Genomic DNA, 22,083 nt, shown 5'->3' with positions numbered 1-22,083 from the left:
CCTCATTCTATTAGCATAATGAAAATGCAATATTCCTAATTTCAAAAATGGTTTACTGATTATATTTAACACATTTTTAAGTTGTATTCCCAATGCTTTCTATTAGATATGTTACTTTCAAAAAATAAAAGTATATTTTGCCCTACCAAGTTTAAAGACATCAAAACTAAAAATTGCAAAGGATGTGCTACTACATGATTTATGCAAGAGAAAACAGCACTGAGCTCCAATTAGCAGTCACACATTCAAAGAAAAGGATTTAGCATGTCTTCAAAGGACAGGAGTCTGAATGTACAATGGCATGTTTGAGTTAAAAGAACACATTCACAGTATACAATATTAATTTTCAAATTATTCCTTGCTTTAATCTATTTTTTTCTCATATTAGTCAACCACATATTGGTCTTTGTATGAGACTTTTACTGTCAATACAATCAAAGAACAATTAATTCTCAAATGCAAATACTAAAGATATGACAATTTTATGAAAGAACAGTCATATTAAGGTTGTTAGTAGATTATTAAAAAAATGTTATATCCAGGTTCTCAGTAGTCACATATTAACTATGCAATTAAGAATGAGTCGGACATACAGTTCAGTCTAAAATCCTCAGCACAAATAGTTGCAAGTGTTCTTTTTCCATCAAGAGAGCCCAGGGCACCCAGGAGAAACAACAAAAGAGGAATACGTTACAAGGTAAAAGACCATTGTAGAAAGGGAGATTCTCAATCTGTAAGTAGGTAAATACCAGTATTTTCAAAAAAAAATTTCCATTCATATGTAAAATGCAATAAACAGAATAATAAAATAAAACAGCAGACACAAAATTTAAAACCTATGTTTCATTCAACATGCAGTTGAGGATGCAAATCACTCTCCATTTCTGCACTTAACCTTGTTACAAATAGTCCACAAACTGTTAGGGACCATATGTGGAGTATCATTCCTCCATTACAAGCTACTAGAAAAAACTGTGACTGAAAGTAGGTCAACAGGAGTACCACAGTCACTTTCCTGGCCCCAAAACAGCTCCTGGTCTCCCCCTACTCAAGATACCCTGTATCTCCTTCAGGCTCTTAGAATAAATCCATATCCCTCATGTAGCCCAGAAGGTTCAACCTGAACTACCCTCTGTCTACTTCTCCATCCTCATCCTGTCTCTCATCTGTTACTATGTTGCAAATACACAGGAGCACTTCCCAGAAAATCCCTGAACTCCATAACCTGTTGTTCCCTCTTCATGGACTCTTGCTCCACTCCTCCACCCGATATATTAAAAGATAACTGCAAATTCATAAACATTCAGCCCATGGAGCAGTACAGTTAATGCTCCCTTCCCTCAAATCTGAGTAGCTCTGTGACTAATTGGGCATGACAGAAGTGATTCTGTGCCAATTGCTGAATCCAGGCCTTATGAAACCAGCAGCCCCCTCTTTCTATCTCTTGGAGTACTCTGTCTGGATCCCTGGAGCCTGTGTTACCCCACGACCATCCTGGGAGTCATGGTCTGCTGCAGGCTTTGAGGTTGGCAGTATCAGTTAAGCCCAATTATCCAGTCAACCCAGGTAGGGTACAAATATGCATCGTTGGCCCTGAGACCAACCTGTCCACCAACTGCAAACCACCCATAACCTCAATCCATGACATAGATAACAGATGAATCATGGTCAAACCCTGCTAAGTTAGTGGTTTTAAAAAAAAAATGAGGTGAGGTATAATGGTTGCTATTTTAAGTAATTTAGTAGGTGGAATAATGCATCCCCCACAAAAAAACCAGTCCATGTCAAGGTTCTATGAACGTTACTTTAGGTAGATGTGATTCAACGTTCAAAGAAGGTGAGGTCATATGGATAATCTCTGTGGACTCAAAGCACAGGAGTCATTGTAAAGGGGAGAAACAAAGATCAGGGTCAGAGACGGATTTGGGGATGTGACACTGCTGGCTTTGCCAATGAAAGAAGGGAGCATGAACAAAGCTGAGAAAGGGAAGGGGTGGAATCCTCTCCAGTCTCCAGAAGTACAACTTTTTGGACGTCCGGATTTTAGTCCTCTGAGACTTGGGAGAGATTTCTCTGACTTCCAGAATGTAAAGTAATAGATTTGGGGTGTATGGAGTCACTTAGTTTAATGGTAATTTGTTACAGTAGTATCAGGAAAGTAATATATTAAGCTTCAGGATGATTTGTGATGCAATAATAAACTAGTAGAACAAAACTTGCCCCTGTTCCACCTCTGCATAGAGGCCTGTTCACAAAACTGTTTATCTTGCTAATGTCTGTTCACCATTCAGAGCTCAGCTTGGGTTTTTACTTAGTATGTATTAGAAAATGTGTTCTAGGCATGCAACTTATCTTAAGGTTATGTAATATTCATATTCCTACATGATTAAAAGTTCCAGAAGGTCCATTCTGTCTTTTTTTCCTTATCAGTGAATCTCCAGCTTTCGAGCACAATTCCTAGTACCTTGGAAATGTTCAATGAGCGAAAACAGGACAGTTGAGATGAATACTAATGAGTCAGAACATACGCCCTGTATTAGAACATTAGTTTGTTAACATTAAAAAAATAAAGAAAAAACTGTGTTGGATGAATTTGTCTCATGGAAAAGAGGTCTTAAGAATATAAGTGTTTTGAAACTGATTTCTTTAAGATCAAGTGATTGCTGTATAGATGGGTGCTAAATGTCTGTGTATCAAGGACAGGAAACAAGAATATTGATGCTCATTTGAAAATCTTCCTCCATGGTGGAAAAAAAATCAACTAACTGAATTTTTGGTCATAACACTTTCAAAAAAATTCTAAAATGAACTGGCCAAGGAGACATTTTCAGCCCTTGGAAATGAGCCAACTTGAAAATACACACACACACACACACACACACACACACACACATGCAGTATAATTCTATCACTCAGTAATAATCACTGATAATATCTTTAAATATCTTGAACTATGTTCTTAGTCATTTTCGTCTTCAAGTATAATCCTGTGTGAGTAGGGTCCCATAGGAAATACTGTCTCATAATCTGCACTTTTCATATACATTTCCCCACATCATTAAACATGGTTTTCTAACATATTTTCAACAGGTAATAGGACTATTTTTAATAGGACTCTGCAAATGTTTACATTATAAAAATTAGGCAACATATATCTACAAATAAAATTCATGTTTTTACAGGTAATCCCTTATGGTGATATTCCTAGATCAAAGTTTGTACACATTATTTAAGGCTTTCAATTCACATGTATTAGCATTTCCTGGTTTTTAGAAATAATAAAGTTTGAGAAATAAAACATACTATATCCCCATTTGAGGAGTAACAACATACATTGACATACTCAAAGCTTTGAAGCTTGGCAAAGGAGGAGGAGGAAGAGGAAGGGGAGGAGGAGGAGAAAGAAGAGGCTGCATTTAACTTTGCCTAATGAAAAAAAAAATGTATTGGGTGATAGATCTTCCTCTATCCCCTCAAGATTCCACTGCCCCACATATACAAATTGTGTTAAATTCATGAAAGGCAGACAACTCTGTGAAAGCCCTGCCTCTCCTAGAACACAGAAGAGAGGTATAAAACTGACATGAAGTGGCTGTGATTTAGCTGATGAAAGTCAATGAGATAACATGTACGCGCAGAAGCCTGCATATGAGTTTCAAACTTAGTCCCCATAACCAAAACAAAGTATGACATTTTTTATTTCTTGCTTATAACATGTAAATTAAAGCTGTTACTTGTGTAAGTCATAAATGGGAGTAAAAAAAAACAAACTTTTTTGTTTGACCGATTTTTTTTTCTACATTCATATTAAATGAAGGATTCAACCTTCATTTTTTGTTTTCCAGATAATTTCATTAACCAGAATTTAGGTCTTCATAAATCGTTGAAGCTGGATAAATTTATTTCTCAACCCCTATCCTGTCCAGTTTCATTGAAGCAAAACAGAACTTATGAGAGTGTCCCAGGTTCTAGGAAATAAAATATAGCTTACAAAACACAATATGAGGGCAAATATGGTTTTATAATTCTTTTAAAAAAGAAAAACAAGAAAACAACAAAAGAACTGTACTGTTTTCTCCTTTATAAATATTTTTTCTAATATTTACTTTATAACTAGTAAATTTTTAAAAACCCAAGCTTGTTTATTAACAAGCCAAATCATCCATGTTTTATGTTAACAAAATGGAAGGTCCTCTTCCTATTTCATGAATTAGAGAACCACCCCCTCTAACTTGGCACTTCAAAATACAAGTAGGTGGCTGGGCGTGGTGGTGCACACCTGTAATCCCAGTGACTTGTGGGGCCGAGACAGGAGAACAGCTAGTTCAAAGCCAGCCTCAGCAACTGTGAAATGCTAAGCAATTCAGTGAGGCCCTGTCTCTAAATAAAATATAAAATAGGTCTGGGGATGTGGCTCAGTGGTTGAGTACCCTAAATTCAATCCTGGTACCAAAATAAATAAATAAATAAATGTGTGTGTGTGTGTGTGTGTATAAAGTTGATAAATTAAATGTACTGAGGTAAAAAGATGTTGTAGAAGGATTTAATAAAGTTAAGTTGATGGGGAAGAAATAACAGTTTTTCTCTGTCCTTAAAACTCAGACAGGAGAACTGAACAGCTTTAGACTTTTAGGTTTCTCAGTTGTTATTATGGTATGGAAAAATTTCAGAGACAAATTGGCTATTCATAGAGAAAGTAATCACAGATAATTTAACAACCTGTCAATTGGTTTAAAAATTGCAAAATAAGTGAAAACATTGAAACTAAAACTATCTTTTGTTCTGTCCTTTCTGATAATTTTTAGTTGGTGCATATTAACTACACAAAATTGTGGGTTTCAATTTTCAGTGCATACATAAAAGCATACTTTGATGAATTTCACTCCCATTCCTCTTTCCAACGTGTCTATTCTGCTTGAAGAAGGTGTCTATTCCTTTCACCCAAAGAGCAACTGAAAGCAACGGACAAATATTCCCATGAGGAATCTGGAATTTCCCTAAGATAAAAAGTAACTATACCTTGCCATCTATTAGCTTGGTTTTGCACAGCTTTTGAGGTCAGATTCTTCATATTATAGTTGAAAAACTTAATCAACAGGGCTAGTTCTTCTTGAAATTCTGCAAACACATTCATTCATTCATTCATTCAATAAACATTTGACAAATACTCTAGTGGGTGCTGGTTCTACAAAGCTGGGTGAAATGGAACTCCTTCCTCAGAATTGTTCACCCAGTGCAGAAATGATACCATGAAGGAATCCATTAAAATCACACATGAAACTCATATGCAGGGAACTTCTGGCTGGGGCAGTGGGCCATTACCATCACTGCTCTGGATCATGCATGTCTAGGCATCCCTGGAGATTGTTCTGATGGGGCAAACAGAATTTATATATTTGATGGCTAAGCAGCAAAAGCCATGTGTCCAATGACGCTTCATAATAGAAAACCAGAGGTACCACATAAGAAAGATTAATGCTCACTATTATCAATCAATAAAACCAACATATACGGGGACACACACACACACACACACACACACACATACACACACACACACACACACACACACACACACACATTCTATAGCTCTAACTTCGTTAAAAGTGAGCCCATGAGAGCAAGAAACCTCAATTTCTATATTTATGTGTCAAATCCACTTCTCCATTAAAAGAGCCCAGAATCTTTGAGGACATGACTGGTGTCTTAGATAGGAAGAAAGAAAAAAAAAAAAGAAACAAACAAATTAGGATGGGGATGGTCTGGAGCATTCTTTTGAGGCCAGAAAGCAAGAGTGGTTTTACAAGAGGAAAAGCAGTGTGGGAAGAACAAAAGAGTGGGCTAAGAGTTTCCTACAGGAGAAATTCTACAAAGTTAAGCATTAAAAAGAGAATAGTAATTGTTAATTGGAATAATTTGAGTACAAAATTATACTCAAAAGAGAAAACAAATTGAATAAATTAGCATAAGTTAGAGAATATGCTGCTATATATGTGAGATAAGCATAATCAAATGTTTAATTTGTGCAAATTGTAATCTCAAGGAAGTGTTAATTGGTAGATTCTCAAAAAAAAAATTGTTTTTTATATCTGTGTACGTCCATGACCACAAAGAAGGCAAGTGGGCAATCTCAAAATTTAGCCCCTCACAGATTTCCGAAGGAAATTCACCACCACCACCAAGGACTGTGTTTAAGTAGTCGACAAAAGACTTCCAGGGATCCAGAAAGTGGCACCTACAGATTTCTTCATGTTGTGAGCAAATCCCTGGCTTCACCACCCCTGCTTCCTCTAGCCTTCTCCTTTCCTGCCCTCTGTACCTTCTGAGACACTGCCTTCCTTTGCAGCTCAAAATCACTCTATTATATAAGGAACTGTGGTTTTCTACCATCTGCATCTGAAAACTCACATACCCAAACTCATGCAACTATATAAGAGAACAATGTCCCTCAATGCACCAGGTGACATCCCCTTGGAAACAGTAGCAGTTATAAAGTCCAAATTTTTTCAGTTACATTTATAATGATTTGCCATGTTGCTAACTACTTCCTACAGATGTATTCATTATAAAAATTCTTCCATCATCTCCAAATCTCTTACAAATGATTTCTCAACTACTGTGTGTTATTCCTTCTATGATATGCACTTTCTGATTTTTTTAAAGTATATAAGATGTAAAGAAACATCCTTTACAGCTATAGTGCTCTTTTTTCCATATTTATTCATCATTTTAACAGCCTTGGAATGTCAGAGTCTTCCTGAGGAAGTTAGTTCATCCTCAGGACATCACTTCCTAGGCAGAGGATGTAAACAGACACGTTAACCTAATTTTTAGGGTCAGACTGTGTCCACAACTATAAAGGGTAAATATTTTCAATATCAGATGATTTGTCTTAAATGCTATTGCACAACCTCCTCCAGATTTCCTCTTTACTGTAGAAGTCAGTGTTTTCTTGTAAAACCTTCCACATAAAGAAAGGTGGTGAGTGTAGAATGAAATGCCCTTCTAGCCTGTTTGTCACTGATACCACCAATTAATGACATGAGGTCCGTGGAAGGAAGTCCTAGTACAAAGAACGAGCGGCCACTCGTTCCAGAACTAAAGACCGTGTTTCTGAGGCACTTTGTGAGCCTCTGCCGTGTGGTCAGACAGGGATCTGTTTAGAAGCCTCCACTGTCCACCATGGACCCAGCGGGGTTTTTCTAAGCTGTCCACACCTGACACAGGATGCTCTGCCTTCCTCTCACCCTCCCACCTGGCACTCACCCAACCTGCTCGACTCCTTCAGCCCAGGCTCATCTCCCTTCTCCAGCCCCAGCTCTTCTGGGACACAACCCTGTCTTGCCCCGGATGACCCCTTAACTGTTCCATAAGTGTTTATTTATCCTACAAATCACTCAAGTTCCAGAAGTGGTAGATCTTGACATAAAATCAAGATGTTCCAGGAACCAACAAGCTAACTGAAATGTCACAAAGGATGCTTAAGACAAAAGGACAACGGGGACCCTGGGGAGCTTCAGGGTGAATGTGCTACCAAAATCATTGAACCAAACCCCAAATTATTTCTGAAAATTCTTCAGGAAGAAGAATTATCCTCTGTGCTACCAGGTTGTGGCCCCCGACTGGCTGAGAGGCCTATATTCTGTACCCTCTGCATGTGCCTAAGTAAACATATTTGAACTTACATAACATCCTTGAATAAATTCCCATATAATTAAGCTACTGAAATTATGGGTTAAAAAAAAAAACTTAGGAAAGACCCAAGCCCTCATTACACACATACGTAGTAATACTGAGATGAACCGGAATGTTTATGGATTCAACATACTGATTACTTGTTGAAAAGGCAAACAATGTGGAAGAAATAAAGAATTATTTTGGACCCAGAATTAGAATATTAAAGATTAAAATTGTTTCCATCCTAAGTCTGCATGACGGTACTGAGATACTCTGAATGTCTCAAACATTACTTAAAGATCTTTAGCCATTCTGGATGATCCATTTAGGAGGAGAATTCCCTCATAAAATCAATTCCAACTCTTGAGTCTGAGGTGGTATTTGAAATTTTGTTGTACTTCTCTAGACTTAGATACCAATTTTGTGGGTTCCAAGCTCTTTTCATTGTTTAAACTAATTTTTGGATGCAAATTCTAACTCCTTTATTAAATCAGGCACAATGAATGTTTTATATATATATTTTATTCTATAATATAATATATAATGTGTTCAAGTCAACAGATATGACTGGTATAGTTTTTCAAAAGTTACCTAACTCACATTTAGGCAGCAGCTGCAACAATACAAGAACCTTGGCCATGAAGCAGTGAATTGTTAACTGAATTATCAAAACATGTTAAGTTTCAATGGTTAAAGTCTATCAAAACTTTCCTCAATGATCCTGACATTTCCAGAGAGTTAAGTTTAAAATTTTTAATGACAAAAAAATCTGTATAATAATCTCATCACCTTCCTCATCCACAGAACATAAGCTTACAACATCACACTTCTGATTTCAGAATCTTGTCCAGATACTAGAGCAGCCCCACCTTCCAATGACTTTCCAAATTGGATAGATGTCACTTTAAAACAACTTCTAAAGACATATCTTCAGTGTCATTTTTTTCTCTGTTTCTCTACTGTTTCTTCCTCCTCCTATGTTACATATTTTGTTTACTTTCTCTTGTGTCATAGGTTGAGTTTCATCCAATTGCAATAGACTGCAGATGCTCTCAGATCAGTATCTTCTAATTGTAAACATGTACAATCAAAGAATAATTCCCTGGCTCAGTTTTAAACAACATATAGTAAAATAACTATTTAATACTCTTACTTACATATACTTCAGATCCAGTCTCATAGTTAACTTCAACATCAATTTCAAACACTTCATCTGTCTGGGACAGTCTGGTAAAGGCATAGTATTGGTAACCCAGAAACTAACCTTTCAATAGTTCAGTATAAAAGTTACTTCAATATTAACTTTTGTCTTCTATAACTAATGATTCAAAGTCAATTCCTAGATGATAGATGGGTCATGCATTTCCATAGATAATATTGGCAATGTAGACACAATTATGAAGTGGCATTGGAAAAGATACCCCTTCCTTGTAAGTACTTTCAAAACATACTTTGATAGAAGCTTATAAAAATGATTAGTATGAAAGTCTCAGTGGATTTGCATGACAATTACTAACAAGCATTAAGAATGAATCTCAGAAATCAGGGCTCATAGCCCAACTTTGTCACTTATTAATTTTGTGACTTAGGGCCATTCTGATCCTGTCTTAAATTCCCTTCTTTAATAGACATATCTCTTCCTATTTCTCAAGAGACATATGATGATAAGACAAAGTTGAATGCAGTCATGTTTGTGAAAGCAACGGAAAAAGCCTGAAATAAGCATGTTAAAAATGTTTACTAAATTCTTTGGGTGGTTAAAAAAAAAAAAAAGTCTTTTAGGGAACTGGAATCCACCTTTATTAGAAGCATCCTCTTTCCCTTCTTGAGTGACACATGTGAATTTTGTTTGAAGGGTACGCCCTAGAAGAAGTAGAAGATGATATAAGGAAGACAAACTGAATAAAAACAAAGCCAAATGACTGAGCTTTTTTAGAATAACTTTTCAGAATTGGCCTAATTTGGGAGCTGAAAACATGAAAAACCCACAACTATATAAATAAACTGGTGATTTTAGGTTCCAGGGAAAGAACTGTCACTACACATTTTTTATAAATCAATTCTCTTCTGATGAAAGCTTAAAATGACCTTTATAGGAATTAAACAGGCAACTGTAGATGAAATTAAACGAATCTATTGAAGGCCTGTTTGTAAATGGGGAGTGGGCATTGAGGTGGTGTTTCCTTCTCCAGGTAGCTAGCTAATGCACTCAAGCAGATTGAGACCCTCTTATCTTCTGAAGCATACCCTTTCCTTCTACCAGCAGTACTGATCTATACGGGTTCAACCTTTCTCAAACATTTCCACCTGGTCAGCCTCAGCCCTGCAGCCAGCTCAAAAGAGACACCTAGAAATTAAGAGGACAAATTAAGAGAATTCAACACCTTCATGTACAGGAAACAACAGCTTGCCCTAATTTAATCAACCCTCAACAACACCACATCAAACTCCTGCTCAATGATATTTTAGGTGTGCAATCTTGAGTAAATCTCTCCATTTCTCTGTGACACAGGCATTTCTTTGTAAAATAGGCATATGAGATCAGAACATTGGCAAGACCATTTGCAGTTCTGAAAGTCTCGAGACTCCATAGCTGTCTGGCTTAATAATGACATTTAGAAAGCAGCAGTCGCACACAGATCTTGTGGGGCCAATGATTCCAGAGTCTGAACGTGAGTATGCTCGCAGAGCAGCTGAAGGAAACACTCTTCTCAGCCAGTTTGACCTTTGGATTTGACCTTTGGATTAACTTCTTCACTTTTCCCCAGATCCAGAGAAGACTGAGCTATTGAGATGCCACCCTTAAAGTCATATCCTCATACCCCTCTGTTCTATGAAAGAAGCCAAAGCTCAGCTGGCTATCTCTCAGCTTCAGCAGGATCTAAACCCAATCCAACTGATTCTGCTCAAGGCAGGCTGCTGTGAGCTCTACCCCAACCAGGGGCTGGTTGTGACTTTCACTGCTGAAGGTCAAAGGCCATTATTTCCCAAAGAGAAAGACTGAAGAAAAAAAAAAGTCAGAGAAAGAATAGCAACACAACTGGAAAGAATTAAACTGTGCCTTACAACGTTGGAACGCAGATTACGTTGGGAAAAATGGAAAATTTCCAGCTTTCTACACTTGAACCCAAACCCCCTACAGTCTCAGGAAATCAGAAACTTAAACTGTCACAAGGAATATAATGGGTTGTAAAGAAAGCATATACCACTTATCAGGGAGTAAGCTCCTGCTGGCTGCCAATTCCTTAAAAGGACTGTGGTGTTTAGAGTCACAAAAGGAAGATGCACAAAAGTTTTGCATGAGACTTTGGAATGGAACCCTTTCAGTAGGTCTTTTCTCATAGATTAAAATCCAGTCTTATTACCATCTATGCCCACTGCCTGTAGAAGAACAGCCTATGACCCAGGGTGAATTTGCTGGAACACTGGATAGACAGGAGGAACCTAAGTCATTATCAAGAAACCGACTTGCTAGAATCACTAACAGGGGGCTTCTACCATTAGGATGGGGGATAGAACACAAAATCTGAGCACAGAATAGAGAGTATCTAGAAAAGGCCAAGGAACATATGTTTGGGAACCCTGAGTGTCTCTAATGTCTCGTGACTTCCAAAACTTTATGGGAGAACATACTCTGATGAGTCAGCTCCGTGCTGGCTGGGAATGCCAGTGCAGGAACTCACTCGTGACTGCTCTCAGGCCAGTTCTGGCCCCATGGCCAGGGTGACTCAGGAGCAGATTTTGGGCTGGCAGCACTGGCCAAGCCTCAGCCCTGATTGGTCTTCCAGCCACTGGTCCTCATCTTCCAGAGCTGAGAGGGCATTTTCTAAGACAAGTTTGTGATGATTTAGATACAAGTCTGAAGATCAGGCAGAGTGGCAGGTCCTCCAACAGCCCTTTTTTATATGTACAATTCAATGCTTGTAGTAAATGTTCCTAGTGGTATAACTATTACCACTATCCAATTTTAGAGCATTGTCCTCACCACAGAAATATGGCTGATGTCCACCTGCAGTTAATCTCCATTCACACCCCCAAGGCAGGTTAAGCACATGTTATGTGTGTGCCCTTCCCATCCCTCTACTCCACATCCTTACTTTACTTTTCAGTACACATTGAATACAGTGGTGCCTACATGTTTCCTGGTAAGGGACATTACCTGTACCTTTACCTACACAGTAGAGTGCAGATTCTAGTGTGCACACCCACCCATACACACACACACCACCACTACCACCACCACCAATAACAACAACAACAACAACAACCAGAGAACCAATATAGTATCTTCCCTATCTATCCTTCCCATCTGGGCAAAGCTCAGCACTACTAATGGTGCTTCCAACCCAGGTATTGTAGGCATGGCCCTGGATTTCAAAGGCTGCAGGACGATGAAATGTTATTCACTATACATATCACTTTTAGAAACCAACATAATGCAGACCTTTAAAACAATACAGATGAATTCAGAGGTGAAAATACAGGCAAGGATCAAGGAACTGAAGAAAATCACCATAATCCAACAGCTTCCAGAAAACCAGTTACATGCCCACCCAGCATTTTCTTAATGTGAAAGATTATAAACATTGTTCTCAAAAACAGCGGAAAGAGAATCAGAGGTGCACTTTCTAAAGTGCTCTTCTGCAGTCTGTGTGAGAAGATAGTGTTTGCCAGTCTTGCATTCAGAGGTTAGCTGGCTGTTTTCCAGTATGAAGTAACACACACCATCAGGTGAATCCACCCGGTGGGGGTCTGTGAATGGGCTGTCAGCACCACCTATCCTGAGAGGAGGATCAAAGACTGACTGCTCTGGCTTTGTCCTGAAAATAGCCTAACATGAGACAAGATATGCATGAAACACCCTTCAAACACATTTTCATTAACTAATGCTCACAATTGAGTTTATTTTTTAATATTATATGTTTTCATTAATTGAAATTTTATAGAAAAATGGATTCACACACACAAAGAGCAAAAGTCAATACTTCTTTAATTTTTCAGGATATAAGGAAATGTACAGCATCTTTTACATGGATGAGTCTCTTCCCCTTAAAATCTAGAAAGAAGTTCTGTATTAATTTAGTGCACTTGGAAAAAAATTCTTTTTCATAGGAACATCATAGTTTCCTGTTTTTTTCTCCCAAGTCTACCCGCAGAATGATAAAAAAAAAATACATGTCACAAAATGTATAAAACAATAGCTGATCCTGTACTTCTTCCTAAGAGAAAGACAAAACTGAAAACTTAAAGTCTTTATAGAGATGGCACTTTAAAAAACAAACAAACTAACAAACAAAAACCATAAAAAGCAGACAATTTAAATGCAGAAGTCCCACAGTGCCTGTCCCCAACTCTATAACAAAGCTCATAAAGTTATATATTTTCTATTTTTGGAAAGGACAAAAAAAAGTGATATGAAAACTTTAAATCAGACAAACACAGAGATTATTTAAATGTTCAACTTTCTGTTTTCATGGTCACTCAGAGAAATCATCGAAACAAGTCTCTGTATAACAATGGTAGGAAGACATGAACATCTCACAGAACACATTTCTGACGACAGAGGATCCCTATGAATGAGACTGAAGTGATTTCTACTCTGGGTCCTAAGAATGGAACTAACACAAGCAAAAGTCTAGAATCAAATAGGCAGATTTGCACATGACCCTGACTCAATTTCAAGAACAACCTAATGCCCATATTTGAACTCAGAGGCGGATGATTAAGATTGGATTGCTTCCTGTGGTTTCTCTGCCTCACAATGGTTGGTGATGTCCATCCAACAATGCTAAGGTTTTAAACGCAGGAGAAAAGAATCCACTTGCAAAAACAACCTATGCATTGGTCTGGGGATAAGTAATAACCAAGAAGGTAGTTCTGTGGTATCTGAAACGCACCATGTCCAAAAATATGCAACGAGCAGACACACGCCAACAGAGGTGAATTCATAAATTTTCACACAGATCAAGAGGATTCACAGAGCTCCCTGGGCCAACACCAGCCTGCAAGCACATGCTCCAGCTATCAAGCAGCAGAAATGAACCTCAGAAAGAGAAGCTGGAAATGTGCCCCCATGATATCCTGTGCACTTCAGAAAAGCAGGTGCTACTGGATGTCAGTTCATCAGCTGATATTTCAGTCTATCAGTGTCAAGCACTGCTGTTGACCTGGGACCACCGGGCGATTATGCTCAGAAAGAGCTGTTCTTCAGAAAAGAAGTTATTCAGTTGGGTTTAACATTAAAATGCAAGAAGCTGAATCTATCACTGGGTAAACCTTCCCCTTAAAAACTGCCATAGAAACGATTTCTCAATCAAGTAGTAACCCTAACCCTCTGCACTGCTGGGAACAGTGCCATTCCCACATGTACTTCTACAAGCAAAGAAGTCAAATTCATTCTCAAGAATACCAATAGGACCAATCTTTGTCCTGACTGGCACGACATTTCACTTATTCTTCAAATAATCAAAAAAACCTCCTTTGCTACTCCCAAAGGTTGGTGATTGATTCAAGTTCTACAAATTACGTGACCATGATCTTCCAATTATAGCATCCTACATTACAGATGCATCTATGTTACAAGTTCTTGCAGGAGCTTCCAACTGTAGTGCAAGGGTTCTATAAGCCTATTGTTTTCCATACTGAAAAACAGGTATGCAATATCATAAAGTCTTCCCTTAAGTCAACCTGCTAGAGTTTCACAAAATTACCTAATTTGCCTTAGAACTGAGACACTGAAATCCTATCCCATCAAATTTGATTGGCAGTAACAACAGTGCAACCAAAAAGAAACTTGGGAGATCCTTTGCCTCTCCTTTTTAATAACCTCATATGCTCCCACTCAGCAGAAGAGAACAAATCTCCCACATTTTCTTTGTCTTCCAAAAATAGCCAGCCTTGTAAAGGGAAGGCGCAGGATAATGAAGACCAGATGCCTACCTTCACTGGTAGCCACATTCTTCTGGGCTTTGGTCGGCGTGTGATCTGTACTTGAACTCACGTCGGATGAGATGCTTGAGCTGCCTTTGCCTAGAGAAAACAGGATTGAGATTTTGAGTTTTGTAATTTCAGACCTGGATCGTGCCTTCCAACAGCCCCACATCAAGCCACGTCCCTCATTTCCAAGAAAGGAGCTGTGATACCAAGAATGGACTTTATTAAGCTTTTTGCCTGATGTGTTAAAAATCTTTGGGGAAATATCTGACCCATGTTACTGCAGAACCAAAGCTCTCCTATAATATAACTTGACTATAAACTCAAACAAGATTATAAAACATAGTCAAATATGATAACGTAACTTTGTTTTGGCATACACGTGAGTAAGAAAGTGCATGTGGGAAACACATCTCCTGCATTATTTTTTTTTATTTGCAACTATAAACTATGCATTTCTCAGTAAAGGAAATAAGCAAATCTAAGAATCAGGCATTATGGGAGGAGCAAGAGCCTGCTGGCTCCATAGAGCTGTATCACCTTAAAAAACAAATTCTGTTTTAATAGTTCCTTCTTTAAAAACCACCAAGACCACTTCATTTTTCTCATACAGTGATTCTCACCTGGGAATGATTTTTCTGGGCATGGAGATATTTGACATGTCTGGCATCATATTTGGTTGTCATTAATGGGGCAGAGGTGCTACCTCATCTGAAGGGCAGTAGCCAGATGTGCTGCTGAATGACTTAGAATGCATAGGACAGTACCCCGGAGAAAGAATTACTCAGCATAAATGCCTGTAGTGCTGAGGGTGAGATAATAATCTTGCCTAAGCTCAGCGGTGAGTTTCTGCTCCTCCAAGCTTTAACATAAACATACATGTTACTATTGATAAACGTGCTCTAAATGTCACATGAAAGTCTGTAAATAGGAACCACCCTTCATTGCCCAGTAAGGAAAGTACCTAATGCCTGTGATGTGCAGACTCAAAGATGATCTCCGGACACCCATGTTCTTTTATCATCTTCTCCTCCTTGATTGTGGGTATAACCTGTAACTAACTGACCTTTAACCAATACAATACAATATAGCAAAGTTGAAAAGATTTTGCAGATGTAATTAAATCCCCTAAAGAGCTGACTTAATTAATCTAATGAGATTAGATGAACTAGATGGATGCTTTAAAGGGATCTAGAGAGAGATCCCTCCTGCTGGCCTTGAATCTCAAATACAATGAGTTCCACTACCACAAGGAAATGAATTCTGCCAACAACCATGAAAGCTGGGAAGAGAATTTCAAAGGTCAGATGAGAGAACAGCCCTCACCTAATCCTTGTTCCAGCTCTGTGAGCCCTGCAGGAAACACCCAGTGGATCCATGCCCAGAATTCTGACCCAAAGAAATGGTGGGATAACAATGTACCCCAAGTTATGTAGCAATAGGAAACTAATGCTGCATCCTAGTAACTGTGTCTCAGTTGAACTCCTCAAACCAAAAGTATTGATCAGAACTCCCATATGCAGCTGAGAAACACTATTTCCTAATGGTCTTCTCTGCCCAGTGGTGCGTGCACCCAATGCACAGAATGGTTATGTCCCTAGAAATCCATGTACTGAAATGGTATCAGGAGGTGGAGCCTTAGGGAGGAAATTAGGTCATAAGAGTGGAGCCCTCACAGGTAGGATTGGTGCCTCACCTGTCACGTGAAGAAACAAGAAGAAAGCCATAAATGAACCTCAGAAAACAAGGAATCTACTGCCTCCTTGATCTTGATTTTCCAGCATCCAAAACTTTAAGGAAAAAAAAAATCTTGTTCATAAGCCACTCAGTCTATGGCATTTTGTTACAGCAGCCCAAACAGAGTAAGATAGTATACAACCCTAGCGAGGTGGAGTGAGCTCAGAGCCTAAATTCAGAGTAGAGAAGTACATCTGGGCTTAGATTTAAAAATCTTCAGAATTGTTTTGTTCTGTTGAAAGCTATGGAACAATCTGACCTCATGTGTAATTTCACCTGAGCAGGGAAGAGAACTGGCTGCCGTTTCCTCTCTTGACACATTGAGATTTGTGGCTCTGAAACAAATCCATTATTTACTTTCCTTAGTTTGTGCCCAGCCTTCCTCTGTAAGCCTGGCAGAGTTACCATTTATTTTCCATGGTTCACTTTTGGAGGCAGCTGACATGAGGTGGGGGGCTGGTACCCAATTAGAAGTACATCCACCTGGTCTCTGACCTCAGTCTGCCTCTCCTTTGCTTTTTGACCTTGAGCCTTCATTTCTCCCCTGGAGGCTCAGTGTCCACATCTGGTAGGGGAGGTGGCTGCACTAAATAATTCCTGATGGCTCCAATACTCTGTACTTCTATGAGTCCATTGCATTATTCTTCAAGGCCGAGCAATGCAAACACTCCCTTTAATAGGGCAGAAAACAGTAGTGCACACCACCCATACATGTACTTGAATTATTTCAATTATATTATTGCTTAGTTATGCACAAATGGAATGCTAGAAATAAACTCCATATGCTCTAGTTGTGATTCAACAGAAAACCAAAACAAAATGATGAATTAAGGACAAACAATACAACCCATAACACTCAAATTAATAGCACTGGTTTAACATGAGAGATGATGTTATTTTGCTGAGGAAAACTTGCTTTTCAAAACTCAAACACAATACTGGATGCTGAAGCCAAGGTTTCTTGACTTGAGCATGCCTGTGCTACCCAGCACGCACTCTCTCCTATAACAGATGACACCTCCGTGGCCCTTCATTTGGGCTGACAGTATCATCACGTTTCAAAGTCTACACCTTTCTTCCTTATCAGTCCACAAGAAGATGGGAAACTTGGACCATAGAATCTTGTGGCAGGGCTCCATTATAAAGGCAAATGGGTACACAATTATTACCTTTTATGATTCTTCATTGATACATGATAACTAAACATCTTTATGCGTTAGTCTGATATTTGAACTCATGTGTATGATGTGTAATGACTGGGTCAGGATGACCAGTATAACCATCACCCTAAACATTCATCATTTCTTTGTGCTAGGAATATTCACTTTACAATTATCATCAATTTAAAAATGCAATACAAGATAACAAATTTCAGAGGAAATTCTCAGTCATGCTTGAGAACATGTGTGGGTCATGCCTCAGGGGGCCAAAAATTCCAGTTTAAGAAAAGCTGGTGTATGAAGGAAGGGGATAGAATTGAGGAAATAATATTATTAATGTTATTCATGTAGTTAACATTGAGTGCACATGCTATATTTTGTACTCTAATAAATACTCCAGATGCTTCATCTTATTAAATATTCACTATGCACCACAACAGAGCTTCTGAATCTCTTTTTCATTATTGCCCTCAAAACTTTTTAGACTTTTTTTTTCTAATTACCCATGTGAACTTGTGACACCACTGATATACTGTATATCTGCGTGTGTGTGTGTGTGTGTGTGTGTGTGAGAGAGAGAGAGAGAGAGAGAGAGTATGCACTTGTGCATGATCTCTGCTTTATGCATAAAAAGGGTAATAAAGTGTTTTTCCTCCAAGAACCACTTTTTGTCCCTAGGCAACAATACTACATCCATTGAGAATGTACCTCCTTAGAAAAGGACAACATTTTAAAAATACCTGAGCATTTAAGCCTTTAAGCAATTAAGGAGAGCAAGATTACAGAGAGATAAATACAGCTGATTATTTGATTGTCATTGTAATTTTACAGAACTACCTACCCCAAACTAAAAGTGAATTAGTGAATTCTGAATCACTGCTCTAGTGGGAAATTCAGGGCGAGGTGAAATATTTATCATTTCTTTGAGTTGGAAAATTCACTTTACAATTATGTGTGAACCTCTGGTCACATTTGTCAACTGACCAATACATGATTTTGTGTTACGCTTGTTTGTCTTAAAAGACTTCCAGCTTAATGTTCCAGCTCAATTCATTAACATTGAGTTGAGGGCCAGGGCACTATATCTCCCATCTGAATGGGCTTGTCTAACACAGGTGGGGGAGTATTATAATTTCCTTGCTTTTGGAGACACAAGCCAGTTCTTCTGCAGGATACCTGGGAGCCATTTTAAGTAGTAAACTGGACCAATAAAAGGATAAAAAGAAAAAAAAATAGGTGCTAAATAGACTACAAAAGGGACACTTATGTATACTATACAAGCTAAGATTAAGATATATTCCATGTTTTTTTCTTTAATTGATTTTATTTTTTAATACATGATATCAGAATGCATTACAATTCTTATTACACATATAGAGCACAATTTTTCATATCTCTGTTTGTATAAAAAGTATGTTCATACCAACTCATGTCTTCATACATGTACTTTGGATAATAATGTCCATCTCATTCCACCATCATTGCTAACCCCTTGCCCCCTCTCTTCCCCCCCACCCCTCTGCCCTATCTAGAGTGTGTCTATTCCTCCCATGCTCCCCTCTCCCTACCCCACTATGAGTCAGTCACCTTATATGAGAGAAAACATTTGGCATTTATTTTTTGGGGGATTGGCTAACTTCACTTAGCATTATCTTCTCCAACTCCATCCATTTACCCACAAATGCCATGATTTTATTCTCTTTTATTGCTGAATATTATTCCATTGTGTACATATGCACATTTTTTTTATCCATTCCTCTACTGAAGGGCATCTAGGTTGGTTCCACAGTTTAGCCATTGTGAATTGTGCTGCTATAAACATTGATGTGGCTGTGTCCCTGTAGTATGCTGTTTTTAAGTCCTCTGGGTATAGACCAAGGAAAAAGATAGCTGGGTCAAATGGTGGTTCCATTCCCAGTTTTCCAATGAATCTCCATACTGCTTTCCATATTGGCTACACCAATTTGCAGTTACACCAGCAAAGTATGAGTGTACTTTTTTCCCCACATCCTCTCCAATACTTAAACCCCCAGCTCTCACCATGCACAAAACTCAAGGACCTAGGAATTAAACCAGAGACTCTGCACCTAATAGAAGGAAAAAGTAGGCCCTAACTCCATCATGTGGGATTAGGCCCCAACCTCCTTAATAAGACTCCTATAGCATAAGAATTAAAATCAAGAATCAATAAATGGGATGGACTCAAACTGAATTAAAATCAAGAATCAATAAATGGGATGGACTCAAACTAAAGTTTCTCTCAGCAAAATAAACAACCTGTAAGGTGAATAGGGAGCCTACATCTTGGGAGCAAATCTTTACCCCTCACACATCAGATAGAGCACTAATCTCTAGGGTATATAAAGAACTCAAAAAGCTAAGCACCAAAAAAACAAATAACCCAATCAATCAATGGGCCAATGACCTGAACAGATACTTCTCAGAAAAGGATATACAATCAATCAACAAATATATGAAAAATAGTCCATGCTTTGATAATTACGTCCAAATAAATTATACTGTCAAATACAACTGAAAAGAACAAATTTAAAGAGAGAGAGAGAGACAGAGACAGAGACAGAGAGAGACAGAGAGAGAGAGAGAGAGAGAGCTGAAATAAGAACGTAAAGCATCACATCAATCAACTTCACCTAAGAACCTGTTCTTGGGACACTTAAAGTTTTCAACACTCTGTGCATGTTTGTGATTGACCCCAAAGTGCCATGAGTATTGATTTGTGGACTACAGATAAATTGTACCAAGTAGGCAAGTACTCAAATACAGAATCTGCAGATAATGAGGATTGACTAGATATGATCTTGTCTAACATGGATCAGCAAATAATTTTTGCAGCTTGTTACCTTTTCAGGTAGACTGGGAAGGGTGGCATCTACTGAAGGGCATCTAGGTTGGGATCAATAAGCCTGGGTTTTCTGTAACCTAAACCCTCTTAGTTCCTTCAGCTATAAAAGGGGTGTGGGGGGGGGCTCAATTCCTGCTTCATAGTGTTATGTAAAGATCAAATAAAATAACCCAGATATATTCTTTGGAACAGTGCAGGCACCTGGAAACACCCAACAGCTTAGTATAATGAGGCTCATGTTTTAGAGACTATTAATATTCTTCTTTCCTTCTTGGTCCTGGAAGCATAACCCCCTTGAATTCAAGTAAAGAGGAAGTGGGCTGGTACTGGGGAAAGGGTGTACAGAGAAGAAATGCTATAGAATGAACTTGGAGTTTAAAAAGTAAAAGGCAGTGGGGAAGGAATATTCAGCCTCTAACATCCCCCAAAGAGAAATCCGCAGTACCAAAGTATTCCTGCCAGCCAAGCTGTTATCTTAGGAAGGAAATGGCTACATTTCTTGGCTCCTTTATCAAATTAAGGGCCAGACCTCTCAGAATAGAACCTGGAATTGTACATGAAAAAATTTTAGGTAAGAGAGAATAGAGTATCAGAAGTCCCTCTACCCGCACCCCATCCCAGAGGGACTCTGGGAAGGACTGAAGCCTGGTTTCCCCTCTCGGCTTCTCCTGGAAATAGGGAAGGTGTGTTGAGTAGGGCAAGGGGCACTGTCAACCTCACCCCATAATTAGGACAGTGGCAGGGTTGTGGGGGTGAGGGGCTGCTCATCCTCCCACTGGAAGCCAGGCTGCAAGGCAAGGCTGGGCTCTGGGGGCTCAGGCTGCAGCTTTAGCAAGTCAACGGGTTCCCTGGTAACATTGAGGAGACCCCAAGCCCAAGAGATGGGCTGTGGGCTTGCCCAATAGAGTCAACACAATGGAGAGAGGTGCTTCTATGACATGACAAGAAGGCAGATGGCTGCAGCAGAACCCTGGGGGACCCAGACAGACCGGGGCAGACACTCCATACAAGCAAGGACTAGTAGTATGGGCTTTACACTCTAGCTGCAGATTTTTTGGCATCCTGCAGGTAGGGCTTAGCAATCTTGGTTCCAACATGTCCTCCAGGTGACTCTGTTGCCTCAAGTTTGAGAAGCTCCCAACAGGTACCGATGCCTGACCTCGCTGAGCAGTGCTGGGAACCCAGTAAGAGGCGGCAAAGTGCTCAGCCCAGGGTGTCACACAACCAAGTGTTTAAGAGATGCCAGCCCTGTCTTTACAACCCACTATGGCTGCCTATTGTGTGCAGCTGGAGTAATGGGACATTTGTGGTTTGGAGGATGGCCACTGGAGTTAGAGCAGGCTTCAAAACCCACCTTCCACCATTTCCAGGCCACGTCTAGACCTGTGAGCAAGTCTCTCAAACTCTAACCTGTTTCCACCTACATGGAAGGATGAAACCTCTTCCACTTTCCCCAAATGGGCACCCCAGTGCCTCCGGTACACAACTTATTTTAAATAACTGGCTCACTTAATTGTCAGTTTGGGTAGGTTTGAAATCTGCAGGCCACTGGGCCCCAAAAACTAAGGCAGACACCGATGCTATAGCCTGGGGGCAGATTTTTTTTTCCCCCAGTAAATCTTGATTTTTGCTTTTAAAATCTTCAAGTAAAGGTGTGGGGGGGGGCATTCATATTATTATTAAAGAGAATCTGTTTTACTTACTGTCAATTGT

The 22,083-nt window shown here is 39.0% G+C and overlaps 1 protein-coding gene across 1 annotated transcript in view; it reads right to left on the bottom strand.

Moving 5' to 3' along the window:
• Fbxl7 (F-box and leucine rich repeat protein 7) overlaps positions 1 to 22,083 on the bottom strand; it is a 369,640-nt gene that overhangs the window by 242,674 nt on the left and 104,883 nt on the right. The window contains exon 2 of the mRNA XM_026392389.2: positions 14,617 to 14,706. Within this exon, the coding sequence (XP_026248174.1) occupies positions 14,617 to 14,706 (90 nt within the window). The remainder of the gene's footprint in view (positions 1 to 14,616; positions 14,707 to 22,083) is intronic.

Source organism: Urocitellus parryii, chromosome 1 (assembly GCF_045843805.1).
Source record: "Urocitellus parryii isolate mUroPar1 chromosome 1, mUroPar1.hap1, whole genome shotgun sequence".
Taxonomy (NCBI): domain Eukaryota; kingdom Metazoa; phylum Chordata; class Mammalia; order Rodentia; family Sciuridae; genus Urocitellus; species Urocitellus parryii.
The sequence above is the reverse complement of the archived record's forward strand: the minus strand, read 5'-3'. Positions and strand labels throughout refer to the sequence as shown.